At 42.1% G+C, this 25,039-nt stretch overlaps 3 protein-coding genes across 4 annotated transcripts in view; 2 read left to right on the top strand and 1 right to left on the bottom strand.

The window, feature by feature from the left end:
• Positions 1-57: 57 nt before the first annotated feature.
• On the bottom strand, positions 58-5,656 carry sgtb (small glutamine rich tetratricopeptide repeat co-chaperone beta; the record flags this gene model as incomplete). The annotated part of the gene is made up of 11 exons (XM_079178664.1): positions 5,621-5,656; positions 3,845-3,957; positions 3,381-3,484; positions 2,948-3,023; positions 1,826-1,925; positions 1,596-1,700; positions 1,360-1,498; positions 1,173-1,235; positions 690-727; positions 513-596; positions 58-169 (listed from the first exon to the last, which is right to left on the bottom strand). Exons 2-11 carry the CDS (start codon positions 3,942-3,944, stop codon positions 58-60), a joined length of 921 nt encoding a protein of 306 aa, XP_079034790.1. The 5' UTR covers positions 3,945-3,957; positions 5,621-5,656.
• A 176-nt stretch (positions 5,657-5,832) lies between these two features.
• Positions 5,833-12,693, top strand: nln (neurolysin (metallopeptidase M3 family); the record flags this gene model as incomplete). Its single annotated transcript, XM_079178843.1, has 13 exons — positions 5,833-5,888; positions 6,333-6,583; positions 6,937-7,085; positions 7,249-7,353; positions 7,489-7,591; positions 7,679-7,839; positions 8,643-8,778; positions 9,402-9,768; positions 10,493-10,694; positions 10,781-10,967; positions 11,044-11,172; positions 11,395-11,531; positions 11,634-12,693. The coding sequence occupies 13 exons, from the start codon at positions 5,833-5,835 to the stop codon at positions 11,784-11,786; spliced, it is 2,136 nt and encodes a 711-aa protein (XP_079034969.1). The 3' UTR covers positions 11,787-12,693.
• A 397-nt stretch (positions 12,694-13,090) lies between these two features.
• Positions 13,091-25,039, top strand: part of erbin (erbb2 interacting protein) — a 46,361-nt gene continuing 34,412 nt past the window's right edge. For both annotated transcript variants that reach the window (XM_079179009.1, XM_079179008.1), the window contains exons 1-2: positions 13,091-13,684; positions 22,882-22,956. The gene's annotated coding sequence lies outside the window, so the exon portion shown is untranslated. The remainder of the gene's footprint in view (positions 13,685-22,881; positions 22,957-25,039) is intronic.

The following is a 25,039-nucleotide window of genomic DNA, read 5'->3' as shown; positions in this document are numbered from 1 at the left end:
TTTTTACATCAGCTATGGTTTTTTGGTTTTAAATTAAAAAAAAAACACCTGAGGAGATCATGAGTGCTCCTCGGCGCTGCCGCTGAACGAGCGGCTCCGGATGTGGTTCCTCAGCTGCTCGATGAGCTCTGGGTTCTGCTGCTGGATCTGCTGGGCAAACTGTTGTCCCCTGACAGAGAAGATGACAGAACTGTGTTTACAAAAGCTCACACAAAGAAAGATGAGAAAACATTTCTAATAAGCGGAAGAATAAAATAAAACACCTGCTGGGGCGAATAGAACAAGAGGGACTGTCCCCGAATCAAATTTATCTCCAATTGATGCAGGAATCGTCAACAGGAAGTGTTTTTTTTGTCCCTTTTTATATTACCGTACACACCTGATCACTATAAATTTCCCAAAATGTTGAATTACTCCCTTAATATCGTATATTCAAACATGTACAGCTCATATGAAACTCTATAATCGAGCAGTCATTTTAATCCATTTAATTAAGAGTTGATTGTACTTACGCTTCAATTAAGCTGGAGATGTCTGACAGTCCACCCACTCCTGCTGCTGAACCCCCGACTGCATTGGACATCATTCCTGACATACTGACCGCACAGTGACATTGTGACGGTGAGTCAAAGAGCGTTTTTAAAACTTACACTTCACTCTTAATGCAGTCAATTCCTTTTAACACTCACAGCTGTTGAACTTGTTGGTTCTGCATCACGCTCGCGGCCTGTAAACACAAAATCCAAGCTTTAATCCACTGTGTCGCTCACAAAAGGACAATTCATTTCTGATCATGTTGGCAATTTTGTGAGAAAAAGAAAAACAATCAATCACAGTTGTCTGATTTAGACGTGTATCTGGGTGATTTTAGGCATGCTTGCAGGAGTGTTCTTGGCTTGGCAGACGTTCCCATGTGTCAATCGTTTAACGAGTCAGGACTCTCGGGAGCCCAGACGCGGCCCTTTCCACAAGGCAATAACTCGGTTGATTAACGGGCTAACTGTCACTCATGGGATTAATTAGGGAAAGTATCTGGTCTAACCTTAGCAGCGGCAAAACCAGCATACGACAGATGTCTGTCAGCAGTAACCTTTATGACACAGACAGGCTCTTTATGTAGGGTGCATATATATACATATATTGTATATATATATACTGGGACTTATGCCTACCATGCTGATGAAGGCGGGGTTGTTGATTAAACTAGCCATGTCGAATCCCAATCCAGCAGCAATCTGTGGCACACATTCAGAAACAAAGGTCAAAATAGACATTGCTCTGTAATATATGTGAGCTTTGATAGGATATTATATATATATTAATACATCACATAATAAATACAGTTTGTTTTTAACTTACTGGGCTGGTCGCTTCTTTCTGCTTCTGCTCTGCAATCTTCAGGTTGGATTTGTAGGTCTCGTTCTCGGGGTCTAATACCAAAGCTTTCTTGAAGTAGGTAATTGCCTCCGGATACTTGTTCATGGCAGTCAAAGCCAAACTGGAGCCCCACATTGAACAAGGACACACATCATTTTTGACACACCTTGAAATATTATGAGGCAGATTTCTGTTGGAAAAAACCCAACAAAACTCACCCCATCCTGCCGTACGCTTTGCTGTAGGTCGGATCAATCCCAATGGCTCTTTCGCAGTCAACAGTTGCCTCTGTGTAATTCCCCAGTTTGCTGTGAGCTGCAGCCCTGCAGAGTGTTGAAGTTAGACCCAATGCTTACCTTTATCACTGGCTGACATTAAATCATGTCCAACACGGCATCCTGCTGTGTAGTACGACAGTGTGAAATGTGGTGCTTGCTGTTGTAAATACCTGTTACAGTAGTACACAGCGTTTCTCAGGTCCAGGTCAATGGCCTTTGTGTAGCACTCCACTGCACATCTGTAGTTCTCCTCCTTCATGTGATTGTTCCCTAAAAATAACATATTGGATTGTTTACAGAGTTTACACATAGAAAGACATAGAAGTAGCTTTTTAGCATCCTAAAAAATGGCTGTTTTTTTATGTATGTTGTGGTAACAACAATTCCATTTGGGGCAGAAAGACAATTATTAACATGTGTTATAATTTACCTGATTTAATATATTACAATATATTTAATGCTATGGTAAAGGTTGACCATGTTAGCATGGAAAACATCAGAATTTAGTTTATATGCATTCATTTTCTTTGCAAATGAAGCTATAAACTAGTCAGTCCACGAGGTGGTAGCTGTTAATTCGCAGTTGTAGTTGCGGATTAATAAAGGAAGTGTATCACCTTACAAACAGGTTCCCCATGGACACATGAACATGTCTTCCTCCTTATGATGTTACTGTTGTCTGTTGTAGCTTACAGCTGCATGTGGACAACAGTGTTTGAAACTACTTTTAAAGATGCAAACTGTCGTACGTGCTTTTATCTCTTCGCACCTTGATTATTGCAACAGCCTCTTCTCTTGACTCAATCAAAAAACGTTAAAGACAACAAGAGAACTAAGCTGCTCGGCTTTTATAGAACCAAGAGGTACAATCACATCACACCAGTTTCAGCCTCTATACCATTGTGTTCTTATCTATTTATTCTCTTCTCTTATTGATTACCTTCAAGGCACTTCATGACCTGGCTCCAGATCTTATTTTAGAACTTTTAATCACTGATGAACCTTTGTGTAGTTTCAGATCCTCGGTCAGTGGTCTTCTATTCAGTCCAGGCTGAACACTAAAGGGGACGGAGCTTTTGCGATGCCCAAAGAAATGAGTTCTTTGGTCTGTGTCAGTGTCTTCTTTTAGGTCTCCTCTAAAAACAAGCTTATCCTGATTTTTATCTGCGCTGTTTGTTTAGTTACATTTTAATCAGTCTGAGTACAAGCACTTCCTGGTGCTACAAGGGATGGTACAGAGGGTACAGGTATCAGACGTAATGATATTAAGAATTTAAGAGTTTGAACATTACCTTCATTCTTGAGTTGCTCTGCCCGTTCGGTGTCTTCCGGGGACGGGGAGGTCTCTGGTATGGTAATGTTGTCATTCTAAGTAAATGCAAAATACAAGAATCATGAAGTGAAATGATCATTCTAAACAAAGCGTTGTTACTACGGTGGACATTTTGACCTGAGAGAAGGAACAGCACAGGTGGAACTCCTTTCATTAGGGATGATATATAGGCGTGCCAATAACCAATGCCAGTCAGCCGGCATGCACTGGCTCACCTTAAAGTAAGATATATCTGAGAGTAATGTTATCTACAAGTCAAAATGTCTGCCATGAGAACAGTGTATCGTGCTGACTGTGGATAACGCAGCATTCGTTTATCGTCCTCCTGATGCCGCATAAGCTGAGTTATTACGTTCACAAGAGCCGTACGTGATGATAGAATCGGTACCCACCTTCAGCAGGGAGTTGAGGAATATCTCCGTCAGAGGCTGTGGCACAGCGAGATGGCAGTCACTGGAGCTGATCTTAAAGGTCGTCTCCAAACACTGTACGGCAACTGCAGTGACAGGATGACGTCGGCGATATAAATTACAATTTGTGAGATTTTTAAGGTACAGCAGCCAAACAATTGGTCGTGGAGTCCACAGTATTATTATGGTGAGTCAGAGCTTGGCTGCACATTCAGAGTGAGAAATCAAAGTCCTGTTCGTATGGAATGAAACACGCCACCGCACATTCTGCACGTCGTACCCTAATCCCTAGTCAACTGTGGTTCTTTTTGATGATTAAACCTGCTCCTGTTTATTCTCTATTTCATCAGTATAGTGAGATAAGAACATATGCATATTATACGCTGACTCGGACAGGACAAGTGTCCTATATTTGTAAAGTACAGGTGCTCAGTGAGTTGACCTACCTTCGAGGCTCTCCTGCTCGTCAGAATTCAAAGCACCGCAATGTGTTTGATCTCGTAGGAACTGCACGATAGAGAATGCCAGACGCTTCTCCACTGCCATTTTTACCTCGGATCTGCTGCACACACACACAGGACGTCGTTTGGAGCGAAACAAAAAGGCACCCACACAAAAAAATGACTGTATTATTCATAGGGTGACACTTTATATAAGGGTGTACAACCCATGCCCAAGTAATACATAACTAATACATGACAACAACGGTTTTATGAGTTTGTGCGTTTAAAAAAATGATCAAGTCACTATGAGTCTTTTGTGATTAGTTTGCATTATTAATGGCTCATCAATAAATACATACATTCATGTACATGTCACCAAACTAGCCGGTTTATATTTACAAAGGAAGGGACATTTCAAACCCACACGTTTGGGTGAATGACAAGAAATCAAAGTGAAGAAAAGATATTTTGGTACCGATTAATATTATTAGTATATTTATTCATTAACTGTTAAAACCCTTTTCATCTGCTTCATCGGGTCTGCGTGGAAACGCATAAAACTGTGTTCAGGTAGGACTCCATTACTCACAGCATGAAGGTGATCAAGATATATGTTTCCAGGGCATTTCAATTCATGCATTCAATTATCATCAGTCATTATTCATTAATCAAGCACCTATTTTGTACTCTTATTATAAATGGTTACCATTCTTATTATTTATGAGGCTATCAACCATGGGTAGTTATTATCTATTATTAATCGGGGCTGGACTATCAATCGGGCAACTGCCCACACATGGTTTTTGGTTAGTTCAGGAATTTGCATAATATACTGTATATAACTGATATATTGACCCTGCAGTTTAGCTTATTTGATGGGCTCGTAATATAGTGGAGCTCTGGGCTCACATGGTACCCACTCCTCAGTAAAGTGGTATAAAAACAAATTACCACAACATGGGCTCAACAGCAGATGTTTTTTTCCCGAGGGGACCCCCTAAATACATTAATCCAGCCATGTTATTATTCTATTACATCCAACAAATACTAGAAAGGATGCTGGTGCGCATCTGGTTCTTGTTTCCAAGACAACTCACAGGAGGATGAAAGCAAAAATGATTAAATACCAAAAAAATAAGCATATCTCCATTTAAAAGCTGGACGTTGCAATCTGTTATTTTATCTCTGTCTGACTGACCGAATCAGTGCCAGACGTGTTTGTACCCAGCAGGGGGCGAATAAGGCCAGCACACTGGATTGATATGGAGAAGATGATTTACAGATACCAACACCGTCTTAAATAACGTGCTGATGCCTTTTTGTGGTTGCGTTCATTTTGGGTCCGGCCACCACAGCCACTCCTCCCTCAGTGTTGTGTGTTGACAGACGTAAACGCAGTGATGCAGAAGCTGTGATGTAATACCATAATGGGAGACGATAATGTAGATGTAGTCATCATACAGGCATTATAATTAAAAAATATATATACAATGCATTCAAGGAAATACCACCAATGACGCTGGTAGGAGTTTGTCATATATTAAAGCTTGTCTGGAAAAACAAGGCTCGCGCGCTGTGCAGCTCGTGTGATGCTGGCTAAAACCATCACAACCCTCTGTCAACGCGGCTGCAAAACAGGCGCGAGGAGAGGAAAGAAAGGTCGACCTCATATTCCCCCTCCGCCCCCCTCACCCAACCTTCAAACACCAGCAAGCCAATTTATAAATAACATTGTGTCAAAGGATGCTATTCAGTGTCCCCCCCCCCCCGCCCACCTACCTGAGCTCTTTTCCAGCTGTCTGCTGCTACGGCGTCATGAGGGCTTGTGTCGGATTCGATCTTCCTCTGCGCCTGCGCCTTAAAAGCGGAAATAAGAAGCGCTTTTCCACGATTCTGGGGGAGACCGCTGCTCGACGCTGTACAATTCGGACTGAGCCACAGTAAGAGCAGGAAGGAAGTGTTGTTGGCTGTTGTGCACGGAAACAAACCGCATGAAAACCGCTGACATGTGTGCGCTGAGAGTTGTAGTCTGTCGAGCGCTTTGCAGGTATGCTTCAGGATAAGTGCATTTCTGCATGTGTTAGCATGTTTAGGGCGCCTTGTTACATTGAACCATCTTCATTTTATTATTTCCTGTTTGTTTTATTTAGCACCTCTTAATCATAAAAAGGTATATTGAAATGCTGGCCTCTTGCCCCCACTTGCACTTCAACTAAATAAATCACTGAAATGTTTATACGTTTTGGCAGTGATTTGCCACAGCTGTCTTACAAATGATTCCATGCTTTTATGTTCTTGTTTCTAAAGGCTTGCCATGCCATGAAACTCTACACTAAGTGGAAAAAAGGTCACCACTCACTCAGCATGGAAGAAATGCTGGGCACGTTTAAGTGTGCCCTTGAAGAATGTATGCTTACAGTAGTGCCACCTGCTAAGTTCAATCTGAGGCTGCGGTACTGTTTTTAAGGGTTGGGTGTCTGATTCTCCGCAGCGTCTCCAAACCTCTCCTGAGAATGACCATCCAGAATGGGTGCTTGATATCTGCCAGAGACTGCTGCCAGGCAGGGAATAAGATAACCGCACTGAGGTGGAACCTGACCCCAGATGACATCCGCATCAGGACAGACGGCCTGATAAATAGAGTAAAGGCGGCCTATGATGACATTGGAGCTCTACAGATAGAAAATGTGTCTGTTGAAAACACTCTGAAAGCCTTGGCTCACGCCAAGCTGGATTATGCATGTAAGTGTTACAGAAGTCTGGTGATAGTCTGCATTTTTTTTCTTGTCAACAAACGCATAAAAAAAGAAAGAAAGCCAGAGCACGCATTGAGGATTTTATTACGTCCATTGACTACATTTACCATCAGCACTGATTGGGCATCCACATAAAAGGTGGGAAACTTTCCCTTTTAACTACGGCATCAAATGTGTATTCTTCCGCAGCTGAAAATAGTCCCCAACAGACACACAGTTTGGGTTAAAGTTGCTAAAAACTTAAGGCCAGGTGTAAGTCTCTGCATACATTGCCCAAATGTTGCACAAATCCTAGTAACATTCATGGTGCCGTTTTGTTTTGTTTTTCTGTTCCCGTAGCATCGCTCCATGTTCTCGATTTCCCCCAGTACGTTTGTCCTTCTAAAGAGGTCCGGACAGCGAGCACAGAGGCAGACAAGAAGCTGTCTGAGTTTGACGTGGAGATCAGTATGAGGGAAGATGTGTTCAAGCGAATCACAGCCTTGCAGGTATGCCTTACTATGCCTCGGACAGAAATATAATCTGATCTATTCAAAAGTTAACCAATGCCAAATATTATTCCAAGCAGGAGTGACTGGCCGACATGCATCATAAATACCGTGTAATTAATGAAAGAAGTTTGGTTGTCTGTGTAATCATTTTTCTTAACAGAAAAAGCTCCAAGGCAACCTTTCACCTGAAGAAAAGCGATTCTTAGACAGACTTGTTACATTAGGCAAGCGGAAAGGACTGCACCTGTCTAAAGATATACAAGAGGTACTCTTATTATGAAAGCTACTTTTACTTTTGACCATTTTGATCATTTTTGAAGTCGTAGCAAAGGCCAGTCTTTTATTTTGAAGTTTGTAATGTAATGTTCCTCACTCTTCTTTTTTTTTTTTCTCTCCCAAGGAAATAAAAAGAACCTACAAGCTTATCAGTGAACTCTCCATCGAGTTCAACCAGAATCTGAATGAGGACAATACGTTTCTTGTTTTTTCTGAGCATGAATTGGGTAAGTTCATTCTGCATAAAACTCAGTCTGGTATTCTACATAATGCTTTGACTATTTTAATTGATGTTGTTGCCCTCTTCTGATAAGGTGGGCTAGCCGACAGCTATCTCAATGGACTGGACAAGGAAGCAGATGGGCGGTATATAGTGACACTTGAATATCCCCATTACTTCCCCCTGATGAAGAGGTGTCACATCCCTGAGACCAGGAGGAAGATGGAAACCGCTTTTCACAGCAGGTGTAAAGAGGTAACTGGAGTCTGATAATAGTGTGTCCGACACTTCCCGAACACAACGGGATCTGTCTAATTTTAACTCCAGTTGACGCATGTGCACCTGCAGCTTTACCTGGAGGAATACTGTTACTTATGTTACTTATGCTTAAAGTTGTAATCCTTAAGATTTTCGTGAATTCAAACCTCTTTTTGATTGTAGCCATTCAATGTATTTGCGTTCAGTAATTACATCTCTATATGGTAGTGATGACTATGTGGAGTCCCGCGCTAGATTCAAGTTGCCTACTTACACACAAGGACATCAGAGGAAATGATGTACGCACGAAATCCAGCGTTACTGTTTGTAATTTGATCTCATTGATATGAGCTTCACTGGTTACCGTTCACTGTCATACAGCTGTATCAGAGCTGTAATAAATGACCGTTAATGCAAACCACTCTCCTACTGCTGCTGGCACATTGAAAGCGTTCAACTGGTCAAACAGGAAGTGGCTTTTATCGTGAAGCAGGAAACGATCTATTTGACCAGGTGGTTAGCGCTGACCGTGATTGGTCAGGATTTTTTATTTTTTTTTTGCTACAGTGGATCACTTAACTATTGCGGGGAGGAACGGAACAAGAAAGAGCCGCCTCGGTTAGGCTGAAGTGGCCCACAGAATGGTGGAAAAAAAGGTCAATTATTGACTGACTTCTTTATTAATAGAATGCAAGTTTGCTTGGCTGCTCTGTAAACGGATACGCCAGCAGCTCTTGTATTCCTAAAAAATAGCATTATTAACTAACATTAACTGATATCTTATTTCTTTTTTTTTTCAGGTAAACACAGCAATCCTTGAAAAGTTGATACAACTGAAATCAAAGGCCGCAGACTTACTTGGTTACACTTGCTATGCGAACTATGTGCTGGAGATTAACATGGCCGAGAATGCAAGCAAGGTGTCTGACTTTCTAGGTATGACACCTTTGACATGGTTCCACTCGGGCCCACACACACACACACACACACACACACACACACGCACACACACACGCCCACATACACACACACACACACACACACACACATGCCCACATACATGCAACACGTGTGTAATTTGAGATGAAGGAAAAAATAACTAGAATATCTAGAGGAGAGAAATGCTACACCTCATGCATGTGGTGAATGCTGCACTACATTCCTCTCATATGTAGTGTATATGCAGTAGTATATAGAAGTATGGCTAATGATCAAGGTCATATATCACAAAGTGGAAAAAAAGGTATCAGTATCTTGTCATTTAAGGACAAATCTGTTTAGAAGGGACATAATTGATGGTTAAAAAATATATAGAAATTAATAGTGGGGGTCATGATTATATGGTCGGTCCAGAAAAAAAATCCTGCTGTATTGTTTAGATTGGTTAGGTTTAAACATATTTCACTTTAGTTTGTAATATGCAAGAAGGGAGTGAGACTTTGTGCTTTAAGTTGAAACATAAAAAAAGAACCGACATTTCATTATGAGACAAAACATAATCTACATATCTGAGCTGTGTGTCTTTGGCTATGAAGACTTCTTTTTTCCCCACTTTACAGACTCATTCTATGAAACACTGAAGCCCATTGGAATCAAGGAGAGGAAATACATTCTTGCACTGAAGAAGCGGGAGTGCTTGATGAAGGGCTACCCGTTTGATGGACAGATCAATGCCTGGGACTTACCCTACTACATGAATCAAGTGGAGCAGTGCAGGTTCGCTGTAAACAAGGACAAACTGATTGAGTATTTCCCGCTTGACGTGGTGACGGAAGGACTGTTTGGCATCTACCAGGAGCTGCTGGGTCTCACGTACACGGAGGTGGAACGTGCTCATGTGTGGCATGAAAATGTCAAGCTTTATTCAGCGCAGGACACTGAGACAGGAGAGGAGATCGGCCAGTTCTACCTGGACCTGCACCCAAGGTAGAGAACGGGTCACTTTAGGGCTGCAACTAACAATTATCTTTATTGGTAACTTTTCTATTCTTTGATTATTACGTCTATAGAATTGTGAAAAAATGCCAATTGCAATTACCCAGAGGCCAAGGTAATGTTTAGATGTCTGACCAACAGTTCAAAATCCAAAGATATTCCATTCACTGTCACTGAAAACAAAAAAAGCAGCAAATCCCAGAAGCTTTTTTAAAGCTGGAACTAAGGAATGTTTGCCACAGATGCAGATATGTATTGTAAAATGACATACATTTTGCAAAACACTACTGAGAAATGTGGAAACATATTTAAATAATAGATATCACCTGGAAACTTCCCCAGTTCATTACTTACATTACGACAATGTATTGAAATATGTTTAAATATGCAAATTAGAATTTATCTAATGCTAACTTTTGGTGAATTTAGGGGAAATCTACAGAAGCACATAGACAACGTACTTTTCTTCCCACTAGTCTGAAAGAAGACGTTATGGATGCAAAATGGCCCAAAATCTCAAAATGGATTAGTGCCAAAAAAACCCGCTGATGTTGCCTGGGGGTGTCTCCCTTTAATCGATTCATTAGTTTATCCACCATCAAAGTGAACTGTAAAAAAACGACACACCAAAAAAAGATTGAAGCGATCAGTCCTTGATCTTTGTAATGTGATTTCAGCCTGGCCGTGTGACATGTGCGAGCTCTTCTTCCACCAGGGAAGGAAAGTACGGCCATGCTGCCTGCTTCGGGCTTCAGCCCGGCTGCAGAGGACCTGATGGAAAACGCCGGCTTCCGGTGGCGGCTATGGTGGCTAACTTTACCAAGCCCAGAAAAGGTTGTCCATCTCTCCTCCAACACCACGAAGTGGAGACTTACTTTCACGAGTTTGGTCATGTTATGCACGAGCTCTGTTCCAAGGTATAGGCCATCGGCAGTTTCATCGTATTTGTCTGTATATTGATTTAAAACGATGGGAGCTTGAACTTTTCCTGCGTTCGTGTCAGACCACTTTCTCAGAATTCAGTGGAACCCTGGTGGAGACGGACTTTGTGGAGGTGCCTTCTCAGATGCTTGAGAACTGGGTTTGGGAGAAGGAGCCTCTGAGGAGAATGTCTCGCCACTACAAGGATGGCACCCCGATCCCAGACGATCTGCTCGACAAACTCATCGCATCCAGAGTCGCCAACACTGGTCAGACAAAAAAACAAACATCTAACCATAGAACATATACAGAATTCCAGAGTGCTGACTTGTTTATCCTCTTCAGGACTGATGAATCTGCGTCAGGTAGTCCTCGGTAAAGTGGACCAGTCGCTACACACCAGCCCGCGTGCAGACACGGCTGAGGTGTTTGCAAAGCACTACCTGGACATCCTGGGTGTTCCTGCTACACCAGGTTGGTTGTAACATTAGTATTAGTGGTGAGCATTGAGAGTATTTATTTAATCCTCTCCCATGAGGACAGAAAAATAAATAAAACCGTAATGTTGAAATATAATATGAATTCATTTCCTCTACGAGACTCATGCAGGGGACCTTTTTTGTTTTTTTTTGGAACGTGTTAATAGATCGCAACAAAGACCATTTTGATGTGATGACAAAGAACTTCTCTCTGCAGGTACCAACATGACGGCCAGTTTCAGCCACTTGGTTGGAGGATATGATGCTCAGTACTATAGCTACCTGTGGAGTGAAGTCTACTCCATGGACATCTTCTTCAGTCGTTTTAAAAAGGAAGGCGTTATGAATCCAAAGGTGGGTGTGATTATTATTATACACCATATGTATGTATGTATAAATATACCCATAAACTTGTAAGCATACATCTAATTTTTTTATGTAAAATGTCTTTATCAGGTTGGAAAAGAGTACAGAAGGGTGATTCTGGAGGCTGGGGGCTCTGTGGATGGCATGGACATGCTGAAGACCTTCCTCGGACGTGGCCCATGTCAGGATGCCTTCTTTCAGTGCAAAGGACTGATTAAGTCACAGAAAACACAGACGTTGTAATTACACATGTTCTTTTAGGAGTCTTTTTGTCAAAGCAATGTATAGTTTTTGTATTGCCTGGATTGCAAGTCCACATCAGTAGAAAAAAATGTTACTTTAATTTGTTCAAATGTGCGGTAGATCATGAAGGGTCCTCGTGATAATATGCATTATTTATCTTATTCAGAGCAGACATTTAACTGGTCATGGTGACAAACACACAGGGGGTTCTTATTAAAACATTAAAAAACGGCTTTGTTCTGTTCAAGTGTCCCAGTAAGCCGTGGAGACAGCATGCACACTACTGTGACCCTGAGAACCATGCAGCTAAATGGAATTCAGCCAGCACGAATTTCATTATTTACACCTTCACTTTGTGAGAATGTCTTCTGTGACAAAAGGCCTGGTTGTGAATGATCAGCTGCAAGTTATCTGCAATGTACAAATGCATTTTTTAAAAGTGTTATAGTATTACAAAAGATTACCAAAAGCTGTTTGGGGGGGGGTACGCAAACAAAGTTGTTATTGCATCTTTTGGAGCTTTGTTGTCCTGTTTTGTAACCCCTCAACGATTGAGGGAGACATTACATTTGTATTCATGTTACTAAAAATGTTAATATGTATATATATTTACAGATGTAGACGTGTAGTGATTGGAAGCTATGTCAAAGCTACAGAAGGATTTGAAAATGTGAAAAGCACAAAGGCTAACATGCCGGAGGATCTTAAAACAAGGCGAGATGGCTTACAAAGCCTCACTGAGAATACCTGCAATACATCTATATTAGTTATCTCCTTTTAAAAGGAATCAGTCTATTGTGAGGAAACGTCTCCAGAACTGGATTAAGAAAACATGTTAATTCCCATGTTGTATTTTGGGGAATTAAACTTCTCATGCAAGGAATAGCTCTATCCTATACACCAGGGGGCGCCACATGATCTCAAATGCTGGTGTGTGAGTTTTAACATAAGACAGAAACATGTATGTTATCGTTGGCGTAACTCCTTCTATGCTGTAAAATGACTATTTCCTATTAATTAAAACCATGTACATGTGAAGGCTTACACTGTTTGTAAATTATGAAAACGCCTTTTCATGTACACATGTAGATTGATTTAATAAAATGTCTTATCTTTGCCTACTTCCAGTCTTGTGTGAATACCTATCCGTGACCTAATCAGAGCGAAAGGAAATCGATTGAGGGCGATACTGTGAAGCGTTTTTGTGCCGAGATACTGAACGCATCATCTTTCTGGGTGGCTCGGTGGAAGCAAGAGAAGGCGACTTTCTGGTGGCTCAGCCTACTCCTCCATGCAGGCGCAGAGGTCGCAGGCAAGAAACCCCACCGCTCCGTGTTTGCTCTCAGACAGCCTCGATGTAGCGTCGGACGACTCCTAAAAAAAAAGCTGCTCGACTGAAAGAGAAAGAAAAAAGGAAAGTATGACTGAAAACATCTGGGTGCGGCACACTTTTTAGATGAAAAGGTTTCGCTCTGCCGGAGGTCGTTCGCATTTTTTGCCTTTTTGTATTTCCTCGCTGTGAATGTCGTGGACATTTTGGATTTTTTTTTTTAATGCTTTGTGTCATTAAGTCTTAACCAAATTTAAGGAGCGTTTTTTTCCCCTCTCGCCGTCGGTTGGTTTGAGTAAAGTAAATACTTTTGATCGTGGGGACGACGACGCTGAACAACTTGCGGACGGTTTGCTGAGGAGGAGAATTGTGCGTAATGGGCCAGCTTCGAGTTGCTCTTTAAGGGGGCACCGTTAGCTCGCTGCTAACGCACTAGCGAACCCGTATTGAACTCAAGCAAAGCTGTGAAGCTAATGCCCACTTGTCGACATATATATTTTGGGATAGTAGCACCCTGCCCCACTACCTGGACACCACTGACTGAGACGCTGACTCGACAGTAATCCAGGTAAGTCTCTTTGTTTGCGCAACTTAACTGCTGCTGTCTGTGGGGCCCCTCACGGCATGCTAGCATCGATGCTAGCTGCGTAGCGCCGAGGTCCCATTCTGACGCTGTCCCGACTCGAGTCTTGCATTAATTCAGTGGATTTTTAACATGCATCTTAACGTTAAAGCGTTTTTTTCCTGCACTGTATCCGTGTTGTTAAGTGTTGTGTCCACATTGAACCGTAACAAGAGATTTAAGCAGCTGTCTGTGTTTTCGGGTCAACAGCTGTACGGTCCATGGCTGCCCATTCCCAATGTTGCTTGACTACTTCCTTATCGATTCTCTAGAATATCCTGTGTAACGCAGCCTAGTACAAGTAAAAGCCAATAACCTGGGGCTATTTTACTTTTTACTGCCATTCCCAATATCATAATGTAACAGCTGCACTGCAACAACAACAACAACAGCAGCATCAGCCGCATCTTTTGTTGCGGAGCACCTTCAGCAGCGCATCGACGGGATTAGTCTTCTGTACGGTCAACACATCGGCGTTTTCGTTTTCTCACCACTTCACTAATCAGATTACAACCCCCCCCCCCCCCCCACCCCACACACACTCTCTCAATTTAACTCCAATGTAATTTAATCCTGTTAAGATTTGTGATGGATGCGGAGTTAATCTCTAGATTTGATTTCGGGGAATTCCTGCAGGTCCATCCATGGACCTCCACTTTATTTATTTATGTGTTTTTTTATTATACTGACTGGTGCTATGGGAATACTGTCAACATCGACACACATCAAGGAAATCATGGAGTAATGAACGTTCAGGGGAAAATAACAACAAGCCTGCAGGTTATGAAGTATATCTTGTGGTTTTTAACGCACCAATGACAGCTTGCAATGTCTGTTATGGACCAAAACCACCCAGACTGTAAACACAGTGAGACATATTTATGCATCCGTGAAAGTGGAGGCCCGCTTCATGTTCCCACAGAGACCATATTGCACGTCAAGATGCAAACTCTGCAGGTATTTCATACAGTAGGTAGATGATTGTTCTCCGGCCTGCTTGCTGAAATACAGAGAATGTTTCTCCTGCGTTTAAACTCTGGCGGTGTCTTCTAGTGAAGCAGATCCGGTCTCTGATAAGCCGTCAAAGGCCATCCCTGCTGTTGTAAAGTGTAAACAAAGGCCAGGGTCATATCAGCTGACGGTGTTGTGGACCCACAATCTGAGAGCCGATGGCCACATGTTTGTAGGTGATTGTCTTCTGGGCCTCAAGAGTTTGGGGTAAAGTCTTCAATCAGGATAATACAGTTACATTGTTCTTCTGCTGTCCTCTGATTTAAATGCGGGACTGATCTTCAATATTATACACTGCATAAATCACAGAAGCGTGCACACAGTCACACTGCAGTGGTGTGTTTCCATTTTCCATTGAATTGATCAAGTTCCTCATATGATCATTTACAACTGACCTTATCTAGAATGGAAGATAAGGCTCGCTCTAACAAAGGCCCTCTACTGCACTGCTCTTTTTCTCACACTAGTGCCAAAAATGTTCTTGTTACAGATACAGTTCGTTGTGCCACTCGGAGATGGAAATAGACCTTCAACAAACGTGGCGAAGCCATGTTTCCTTATCTTTATTACGCAACAAAAAAATGTTGCCCCGGCTCCATAATGGTTAATCCAAAGCCCATAATGCTTTCGTGGAGATGTTTGTTTTCCTCATATCTCTAAATCGTTCTTTGAGTCTGGGAAATAAAACTCTTGAAGGATTAGGCATTGTAATGGTCACCCAGGTTAAAACCATGTTTTCATGAACAAGCCTCAAACGGCTCTAAACTCGGCCTGGTTTCCCTCGGCGGCAACACCGTTAAAAGCCGAATGAAGTGGTATCTGTATGTTCTTAAGGGGATGTAATTCCTGTTGAATAGGGACACTATAGTGAGTGATCATCCTGAACTGTGAGCCAATGGGATATCAGAGTTGGGGCTGTGTGATTTCATAAGACGGTCAGAGGGGTGGAATTCCTTTTTTATCCCCGGTGTTTGTGCTGAGAGCAAATGTATTGTGTGTGTTTGACATTTTATATCCGATAGGGAAGCTTTTTTTTTTTCTACATCTTCTTTCACAGTGCGGCTCGTGTGACCATATAAGTGCACATTTCCTCTCCCGAGTTCAGCAAGTCTAGCCTTGAATTTACAGTTGTGCTAAAAAAGAAAGGGAAACATGCTCGAGCAATGTGTCAACAAATGAAGCTGTTGACGTGGCATAAGGAACACGTGGGGTTAACACTAAATACTCATGTGACATTGTTGACTTGTCGCAGTTGATGGCGTGTATATGGCGAGGAAACCTGTGAGCCATTGTACACATGGCAGAGTTAGGCTATCGTCGGAAGAAGTCTCCGCCGAAGCAAATTTACGATGGACGTATTCAGTCGGTGCACTTGAATGGATGAATGCATTAGTGTTTCTTTGTTGTCGTTTGGCAAGTTGTGTGACTTAGGTTTTGTTGTGTGTAAGCAGCACTTAGCAGCTGCACGCAGAGCGAGCTGTTGCATGTGTGTATTTTACTTTCAATTATATGCTAATGATCCTCAGAGCTGAAAGAATGAGTCACGAAAGTCGGTAACGTGAACGACAGAAAACTGTAAACTATTTTGATTTCGATCCTTGCTGCTGTTTTTTGTCATGTGTGATGGTAAATGAAATATCTTTCGGTTTTGGACTGTTGACCAAAACAAGTGGTTTTAACACCCTGGGCCTCAGAAAACTGATGTGCATTTTCACTTTTTTGTGGCAGGTTTATAGCACAAATGATTCATAAAGATAATCTGCAGAACAGTCGATGGTGTAAATGGTCGCTTGGTGCAGGTCTGCAATGGATTTTTTTTCTAAATGAGGATATTAAAGATCACTAACACTCATTGTAAGCTCCTTCATTGACAGAACAATTTGAGGATCTATTGTATACCAGTGAATTGTAACGGGGCATTTTGTTTTCTATTAACACCACATCACCAATAAATCCTCAACATGTGTGGAGCAATGCGTCATCGTAGAGATCGGGGACATGTGTGCTCTACTGGAAGCACTATAACAAACTTATTAGCCTCATATCTCTTTTAAATTAGCCCAATTTCAACATAACTCAGATGATGCCAGTTGGAGGTCCACCCAAGTGATTAATTTCAATTATTTAAAGTTCTTGGCATCGGCGGCTTCTTTGTTGTCATTTTAAACTCCCCAGAAACCTCTGCAGCAGTGGTGTGGAACTCATTTTAGTTCATGGGCCACATAGAGCACAGTTTGATCTTGAGTGGGCCAGACTAGTAAAACCATTGCATTATAACCTCTAAATAACAAAATCTCTAAATGTTTCCCCTTTGTTTAGTGCTGATCTCACGGCTACCACAAAAAACAGATGTCTGTTTCCTCAAACCCGTCCACTATTTATTTATATTCTCAGTTGTCCGAGCAAGTTCTTACATTTTCGCCAAGTTGAGTCTCATAATGGCGCCAAATATTATATTCCTTGGGTACTGAAATGTACTGTGAACACACCAAGTTAGCTGACCACCTTTCTTCTGTGAAGAAATATGAACGGGTCCATTTTCTTGGAAAACCCAACAGTCCATGTCCACTTTACTCCTCAGTAAAGTGGACCGGTGGGCCGAATCGGGCTCTTTTGGCGGGCCGGTCTGGCCCTCGGGCTGTATGTTTGACACCCCTGCTCCACACTGCAATGGTCCATAGAAATGTTATCACCTCATTGCTAAAGATAGTGCCCTGTGCCTGGTGTGGTGAATCCAACTGGCCCTTTTTCTCGTCCATGTAGTGGTACATTCCTGCTTTATAAGTTTCCGAGAGGAAGACGGGAGCTCGCCGCTTCCATTCCTGCATTCCTGCCGTGTTTCACATCTATTCCAGTTTGGCGTCAAGAAAGAGAGGGTTCAACACGGCGGTGACATTCTAAGCCAACTTCTGCGATAGGCTAGCGCTCTGCACACAGTGTCGGTGTTTGATCTGGCGCGACGTCTTTGTTTGAGCTATTAGGTAAAATGCCGTGTTTGTGCATGTACTCTGACCGGTTTGAGTAGGAGGTGTTTCTTTCTTTTGAGCCTTGCCATGGCTTTTCCATGACCCCTCTGAATCTGGGCAGAGGCTGCTGATAGCTGTGTGTTTGTGCCGCTCCTTGAAGCAGGTGAAAGCATGCAGCCAAGTCCAAAACAATGGATGATCTGATTGCAGGCGGTCACTAGAGTTTTGGTCATGTGTTGAAGCGAGGTCATGGGTTTAGACGGCCACCGGAGGTGGAAGGCCATTTTTGGTCAAACCACAGTCCTGACCGTGCGGAGCAAAGGAAGAACAAGATGGCAGTGTGCAGATATTTTTTGTCATCTTTTCGTGAAGATGTTTGTTTTCCGAGGACCCACTGAGGTTTTCTGTATGTGCCTCCTGATGATTGCATTGGGATCACACTCAGCTGCACAGCTAACTTGATCTGGAGCAGGTTATATTCAGACCAGGGATGTCCCGAGCTGATATTTATAATTCACAGCAGCGTTTGCAGTCGCACCGATCTTCCTCGGGCTGTATAAAAAGCACGGACACACCTCTCGATATCAAATGTGTCGGCCTTTAATTAAAGAGACTGGTTTGTTCTCACTGTTCTTAAAGGTGCATTAAGTGTTTGTGTGGTACTATTTCACCATTTTATCCAATGATACTCCAAATTCTCCTCAACAAAGAAGCTACTTTTAGAGCGTGATTGATTTATATTTTATTGAATGGTATTTAGTCAACACACACGTGTTGTGGAGATTTTGATTTACGACCTGGTGAAGGTCTGACGCAATATTTAACCACCACTTTGTTTTTCATTATGATGAACCAGTCGACGATATAAACTCATGTTCATGGATTTTTCTTGGTCTGTTGCCCACTTGCTATTAAAGCTGGCTTAACAAATAGCAGGTACATTATCTCCACAACTGTAGATATCAATATTGAATGAATAGCCTATTGAGTGCAGCGAAGGCTTTTCATACACTAGATGGAGGGGCCATAGCGTGCTTCGTGAGTCTGTATTTCGACGCAGTATTTGTGGGGAAATGTACATTTGCATAGTGTTTGACATGCTGTTCTATCACTTTTAACATAGATCTGTGCATCCAGTTTCTCCGTAATGATTTTCCTGCTTCTGTGACCCAGTTAGGAGAACATCTGTCTCTGCCTCGTTCCGTCTCGCTGTTTATCAGCAGATATATGTTCATAAAGCCAAATCCTTCTGGTGTCTCCGGGTTGATTAAGACGCCACAGAGGAGCATGATGTAACGGCTCCAGTCTCCCCTCAGTAACCCACGGAACATAGAAATGAATTACTGTTATCGAAACAAGAAGAATGCAGAAGAATTTTATGTAATGGACGAATTTTGAAAGTCTTTTGAATTACCAAAGAGGAAAGAAAAGCAAACCATGCAAGAAGTGGTCTGTTGTAACGTCGGCTACAGATATGCGTCATATCTCTGCTATGGAGCTGCTTTCATACTGATCGTATGCGCTGAAGGCCGGGCAATGCATTGACGTATGACAAGTGGTCTGAGCTTAACTCTGCACAGACTCCAACCATACCTCAGCACACCGTAGATACATCGGCATGTACTCTCTATAACTCATAGAGAAGACGTGTATAATATCCTGGGTCAGTGTGATCCTCACTGTAAGCAGTATTCATAACAAACTTTAAATATCTGATTGGATACTCAATGGGCAGCTAGTTCAGTTATATGATATCACTGAATAAATGCACTGAGAATCTTTTATAAGGCTTGGGACAGTGATTGAGCTCAGAGCCACCTGGTTCTTCCATATTCATGTTCATTCATGTTCACTGCAAAGGAACATGCAGCCAAAAAAAAAGAAGGTGTATTTTTTTTAGGTTAGTCAGTTTTATGGAAATATTTTGGCTACAAAAAGTACAAGGTTGACCAAAAGCAGGTCGTTTGTCATCGTCTGGCACAAATATGACTTTGACATCTGCTTACACGTCCTACAAATGAACCAAATGTCCCTCCAGTGCGGTCCATGATGTGTTTGACCACATATGGACGCGTCCTCTGGCTACCTCCAATTTGCTGACTCATCGTGTTTTGGGTGAAATCACACCTGTGTTCATTTGTAAAAGGATCGCCCAAGCTGCTTTTTATTTAGTGCCAAATGTGAGCGGCTTGCTGTTGGCTTAGGCCGGCGTTATAACTGAAATGTTATCAAACCTGGCTCGTGTTCACAGGCTAATTGGTGGGTTTTGGCCCCTAAAGAATCTCCATATTTGGCTTTCAGCGTGCCGTGATTCAAACCGGCTGCACAGGCTGGTCACCACCTTGTTCACCGCCTCCAACACACACCGCTGCCTGCTTATGACGTCATGTGACCAACAGCACTTTGAGTATAGCTCTGTTTACATGTGTTTATATCCAGTGCTGGAGTCTCACCCGTTCCCACCTTGCTCCACGAGTATCTGCTTTCCGTGCTGGTGTCTGTAAGCGAACACACCTTTTTTAACTGCGAGGAATAGTCTTAGTGTTTGACAGCAGTCTGAGACGGAGCCAATCTGATCTAAGTTGACAGTGTTCTACACGGTCGGACTGGCCCGGACGAGGAACAGAGAAACTGGTATTACTGATACGCAACTGGTCCAGTAATGGAAGCTAACGACATTATTTACCATAGCACACGAAACAAATGAGCTGTTGTTTGCTCTGCCGATGGCCTCCACCAGTTACACAACGGTCTGCACGTGAAGTCAACGTGTACCTGTAATGTATTTCAGTGACGGTTAACTCCATATGAGACGTAAATCATGAGCATGATGAGGTCGTTGGTTATAGTACATCATTATCATTATCAATGCATTAGACTGAAGTTAGCCTCTGCTCTGCTGAGACCATGTTGTCTGTTTAGATAGCAAGCACGGACGTTATTGTTTTGTAAGCCACAAGAGCGACTAAAGGCTGCGTCTGATCATTGCAGGGCCTCTTCTGCTGAATATCCATCAACGTGCATGTGATCAACTCCTCATATCGCCCGATTTAATCTGCGGTCAGCTTTTTCCTGCTCCAAACCTATTATATCGGCCTTTTAAAGTCCACGATTGTTCGAGGTCTTCCTTTTATAAGGTTCTACAGAACATACGACGGGCTTAAAATAACCTTGTAAATGCATGCACCTCGCACCTTTCTCACCACTTCGGCCAAGGCCGCAGAAAAGAACAATATCTAACATCCACCACTTCAAAAGATTTTATGAGCCAGTGAACATGATGAGTTGTCAGCTATACGTGTTTATGCATAACTGAGGATTACGTAAGAACATAGCCACTGATCACTATTTGTCTGCCAAACATGCACGTATAGTCATTAGCTTGTTTATTATTTGTAGCTTATAAAATCAACGGGAGGTGACAGTTTTCTCATCCTTAGATCACGTTTCATCAATACAAAATACCTTTTTAGATGTTAATTATTGATTTATGATTCATTGAATTCCTGAAGCAGAAGCACAAGAATGTTATTCTGGAGTCACTTCCTTATTGATGCAGCGTAAACAAGCTGCAGGTGATTTCCTTCTCCCACCTCCTGTTTCACAGTACGGCTGCAGCAGCGACACTCTGAATAAAAGGCAAGTAGCTGCAAAGGAGGCGAGTCTGCTGTTGGTGTAGCTGCAGCGCCCCTTCCCCCACTGCCTACATCCCCAATTTGAAAATTCGTGCACTATTCTAGTGTGTGGCGGAGGGAACTTTTTGTTTGGCAAGATTCAGTATCCCAAATAGATGAGATGAGGATAAAGGCGCCCGAGAGGAAGTGGAGCAGAAACTAATGGGTGTCAGTGCAGTCCAATGTGTTTGCAGCTGATTGAAAGACCCGATGAATAAGTCAAAATTTCTCTTTTGCTCTCTCTTTCTCCTCCCCTCTTCCTCTTGCCTGTTTTGTATCCCTCCCTCTGTAGCGCTATTGTGCTCGGTGAGGATGGTGGGGAGATGATCCTATCTTTTGTAGCTGGCTCTGTTTTGTCTCAGATCAACTGGCAAAGCTAATACTTTTGCAGACATGCACGGACAATACTCGGCATTGTGTTGCTCTCTGACCGGAGAAGCGAGATTATGCAGCATTTCATCAAAGTCTGCTCCAGGTTCTTGTTTTTCAGACGAGCTGGATCACCTTCATGAAATGGACAGATTCCAGTAAAATGAGCCGGCTTTCTTTGTGCGTTACAACGTCTGTCGCTCTAATGCTGTAGCAGTACAGTCTTTTAGTAGCAACATGAAAACAGCTGGATCATTATTTTATTCAAAATGAATTCATGCGTTTTTATCTGTGCGTGGTGTGTGTGTCCTCAGGCAGTACTAATTTAGCTCATAGGCGGAGCTTCGCCACTTCAGTATCTGCTAAACTTGATCAATTCCACCCGCATTCAAGAGCTCTTTGTAGTTGAAGCATTTGCTGACAAATCACATTTTTTTTTTCTCGAACATACTGAACATTAGCTGCAAAGCCGACCCCTAGCGAGCATAACTTACCATGAAGGGAGAGAACGAGCTTCTTTTGACCTAAATCTGAGTGCTAATTAACGTGCACCGTGGAACATGTAAAGAAATATCTTCCTGCAGCTTCATCTAATCCCATTAGCCGGTCTTCCATCACCACTCAAGGGATCAGACAATTGATCAATAAGATATGTATTGCAATAAAACGATACAGTCTTCTGCAACTATCTGTTTGTAACTTTTCATATTTATGTTTGGTGATGTTATTGTGCCACTTTACGTCTGTTTTACATTTGAACAATAAAAACAAATTTAAATCTAAAGTACAGTTAATTAGTTTGATCAACTGTACTGTGAATAAACAAAAATAAAGTGTTGACAAGTCCGTGGGCAATGTACGGTGTTGTGTATTGTTGTATGTTAGCATGCAATTCATAACTCTATTCCTCACTAATGAAGGGAAACCTGCCTCAAAACACCATCAAAGTTTGTCAAAGTTGCCATCTATTAAACTCCACTGGTATTAGCTTTTAATAAGTTATTGCACAATAACTCCACAATGTATTCTGCTAGTTGAGGTGCAAGAGGACTTTATGATTTTCAAACCGGTTTGTTGTTTGTAGTTTGCTTCATGTGTTGTCTTTTTGTCCTTTTTTCCTTAGATAAGCCGATTGTCGCGGTTGGATCTATCGTCAGTCGTCCACTGGGATCCAGGCGCTTGAGTCCTAAATGACAAGGTATGTAAAGCAGCCTGTTGATGCCGCGCACCGTCCTGATATCAGCGATGAGGGGGACGAAGGCTAAATCTCTTTATTGTGCAGTTTGTTTTTCTTCTCTTGAAGCAAACGCGTCTGAACCAATTTTGGTCTGACGGAAGTGACAACTCTTAACAAGAAACAACAGGAGGGTCACACCCTGTTCTCTTGGAGGCTTAGGGACGTGATACACCTGCCAAACTAGCTCTGTGTGCAATCAGCATCCGATTTCATCTTAAAAGGGTGAAGAAGAATCACCTCCCGAAGCGTCATAGTTCTTTCAGACCGTGCCCCATTGACAAGAGTACAATGCGGTTTAAAAACTCAATGGCGATTTGATACAAAATGTCGTCTTTTAACCCCCAACAAATGTTGTGTAATAGACGAAAAAATATCTTTAGCTAATGTTTGTGGACCAACAGACAACAGGGATTGAGACTGATGTTGCTGTACTTAATTTATAACAGGGTAGGCCTCCAGATAACACATTCTCTATGGTACTACTGACAGGAACAGGTTTGGCGTTAAAAGCTTGAGGATTTGTCTTCGTCTGTTTGCTTCCACATTTACTCGTTTGACTACTTGGCTTCTCCTGTAACTCGTAGCTGCTCTGTTTGCATAACTTTCACACCGCTGGAGGATTTGCATCAAGTACATTTGATAATAATCTCTAATTTCCACAATCTTTTTTTCCGTAGTATGGATTTATTTTTATTTTTAATGAGCGAACACCAAATGACATGGGCAGAAAAAACTATTGATGTGCTGCAGCATGATGATTACAAGGTTTCACTATGTAAACAGACTTTCAGCACTGTGATCAATACAGTTTAAGGACCGATACAGACTTCCATTCATTCACACATTAGCTAGTAGGGATGGGCGGTATACCGGTTTTTATCACCGTCACCAGTGTCGCATTTAGAGGACCTGGATTTTGCAATACGGCCTTTACTGTGATAGACACACACACACATACACACACACACACAGGTTAGCGCAGACAAACCAGGACAAAGTAGATTTAACAGTTGATGAACTACGTCTCTCCCGCACAAGTTTCACTGGGTTCTCCGGCTTCCTCCCACAGTCCAAAGACATGCGTGTCAGGTTAATTGCTGACTCTAAATTGCCCGTAGGTGTGAAAGTATTCACCGCCTCACGTAGAGTTTCTACTGAATAGCAAGCCCCCCCCGCCCCCGACCCCCCCCGCCCTGCTACCCTGAATAGGATAAGCGGTCACAGTTAATGGAGGGATACATTGGAAGTCATATCGCTCATCCCGAGTGCATGGGGCCTAATTTAACAGTTTACAGAGCGCATGTCCTACTGGGAATCTGCTTTTTGTCCACACTAGAATCTTCTAAACATTGAAAATGATGAACTATGACTTTCTATTTTCATTCTGAGACGAGGACAATTTGTAATTTGTTCCGTGCCGTACTGTTCCTGATTTAACTGTTGATAAGAAGCTGCACTTTTACCTTTCAAGGCCGGTCTCAAAGCCTCCTGGAGCTCTTAGCATTGGCTGCTGCTTTGGCATTTTTGGGGGAATATTCACAGCACTGCCGTTGCATTCGAGATCTTTCTTTAAAGTTAAGATTCCTCCATTTCTCTCTTTGACATCATATCTTTTCAGAGAAAGATTACTTCTTTCAGAAATGCCAGCATTAATGTTGGAGACTAATTTATCATAAATGGGTTCCTTATACTGCGGAGCAGTTTTAATCTAACTAGATTAGATTTCAACACATTCCTCAGTAGGTCCATATTTGTTTTACATGAATACAAAGAGATCTAGAGATATATATATATATATATATATATATATATATATATATATATATATATATATATATGAGAGGTTATGTTTGAGAAGAGGAAAGACGATGCTATGTTTTGACCCATATTGCTTTGTGCTTTTTCATTGTTTCCCGCTTTAAAACGGTATTTAATGAGCAGACTGTATGACTTTAACTAGACATTTGGGGAAATGTTATCCATTTCCTTATTCTCCAGGAGGCAAACATGGAAAATGTGGCAGTTGTCTGCATGGATTCATGGC

This window comes from Pholis gunnellus (assembly GCF_910591455.1).
Source record: "Pholis gunnellus genome assembly, chromosome: 18".
In the NCBI taxonomy this organism is placed as follows: Eukaryota; Metazoa; Chordata; class Actinopteri; order Perciformes; family Pholidae; genus Pholis; species Pholis gunnellus.
Note: the sequence above shows the minus strand (reverse complement) of the source record. Positions and strands in the feature narration are given on the sequence as shown.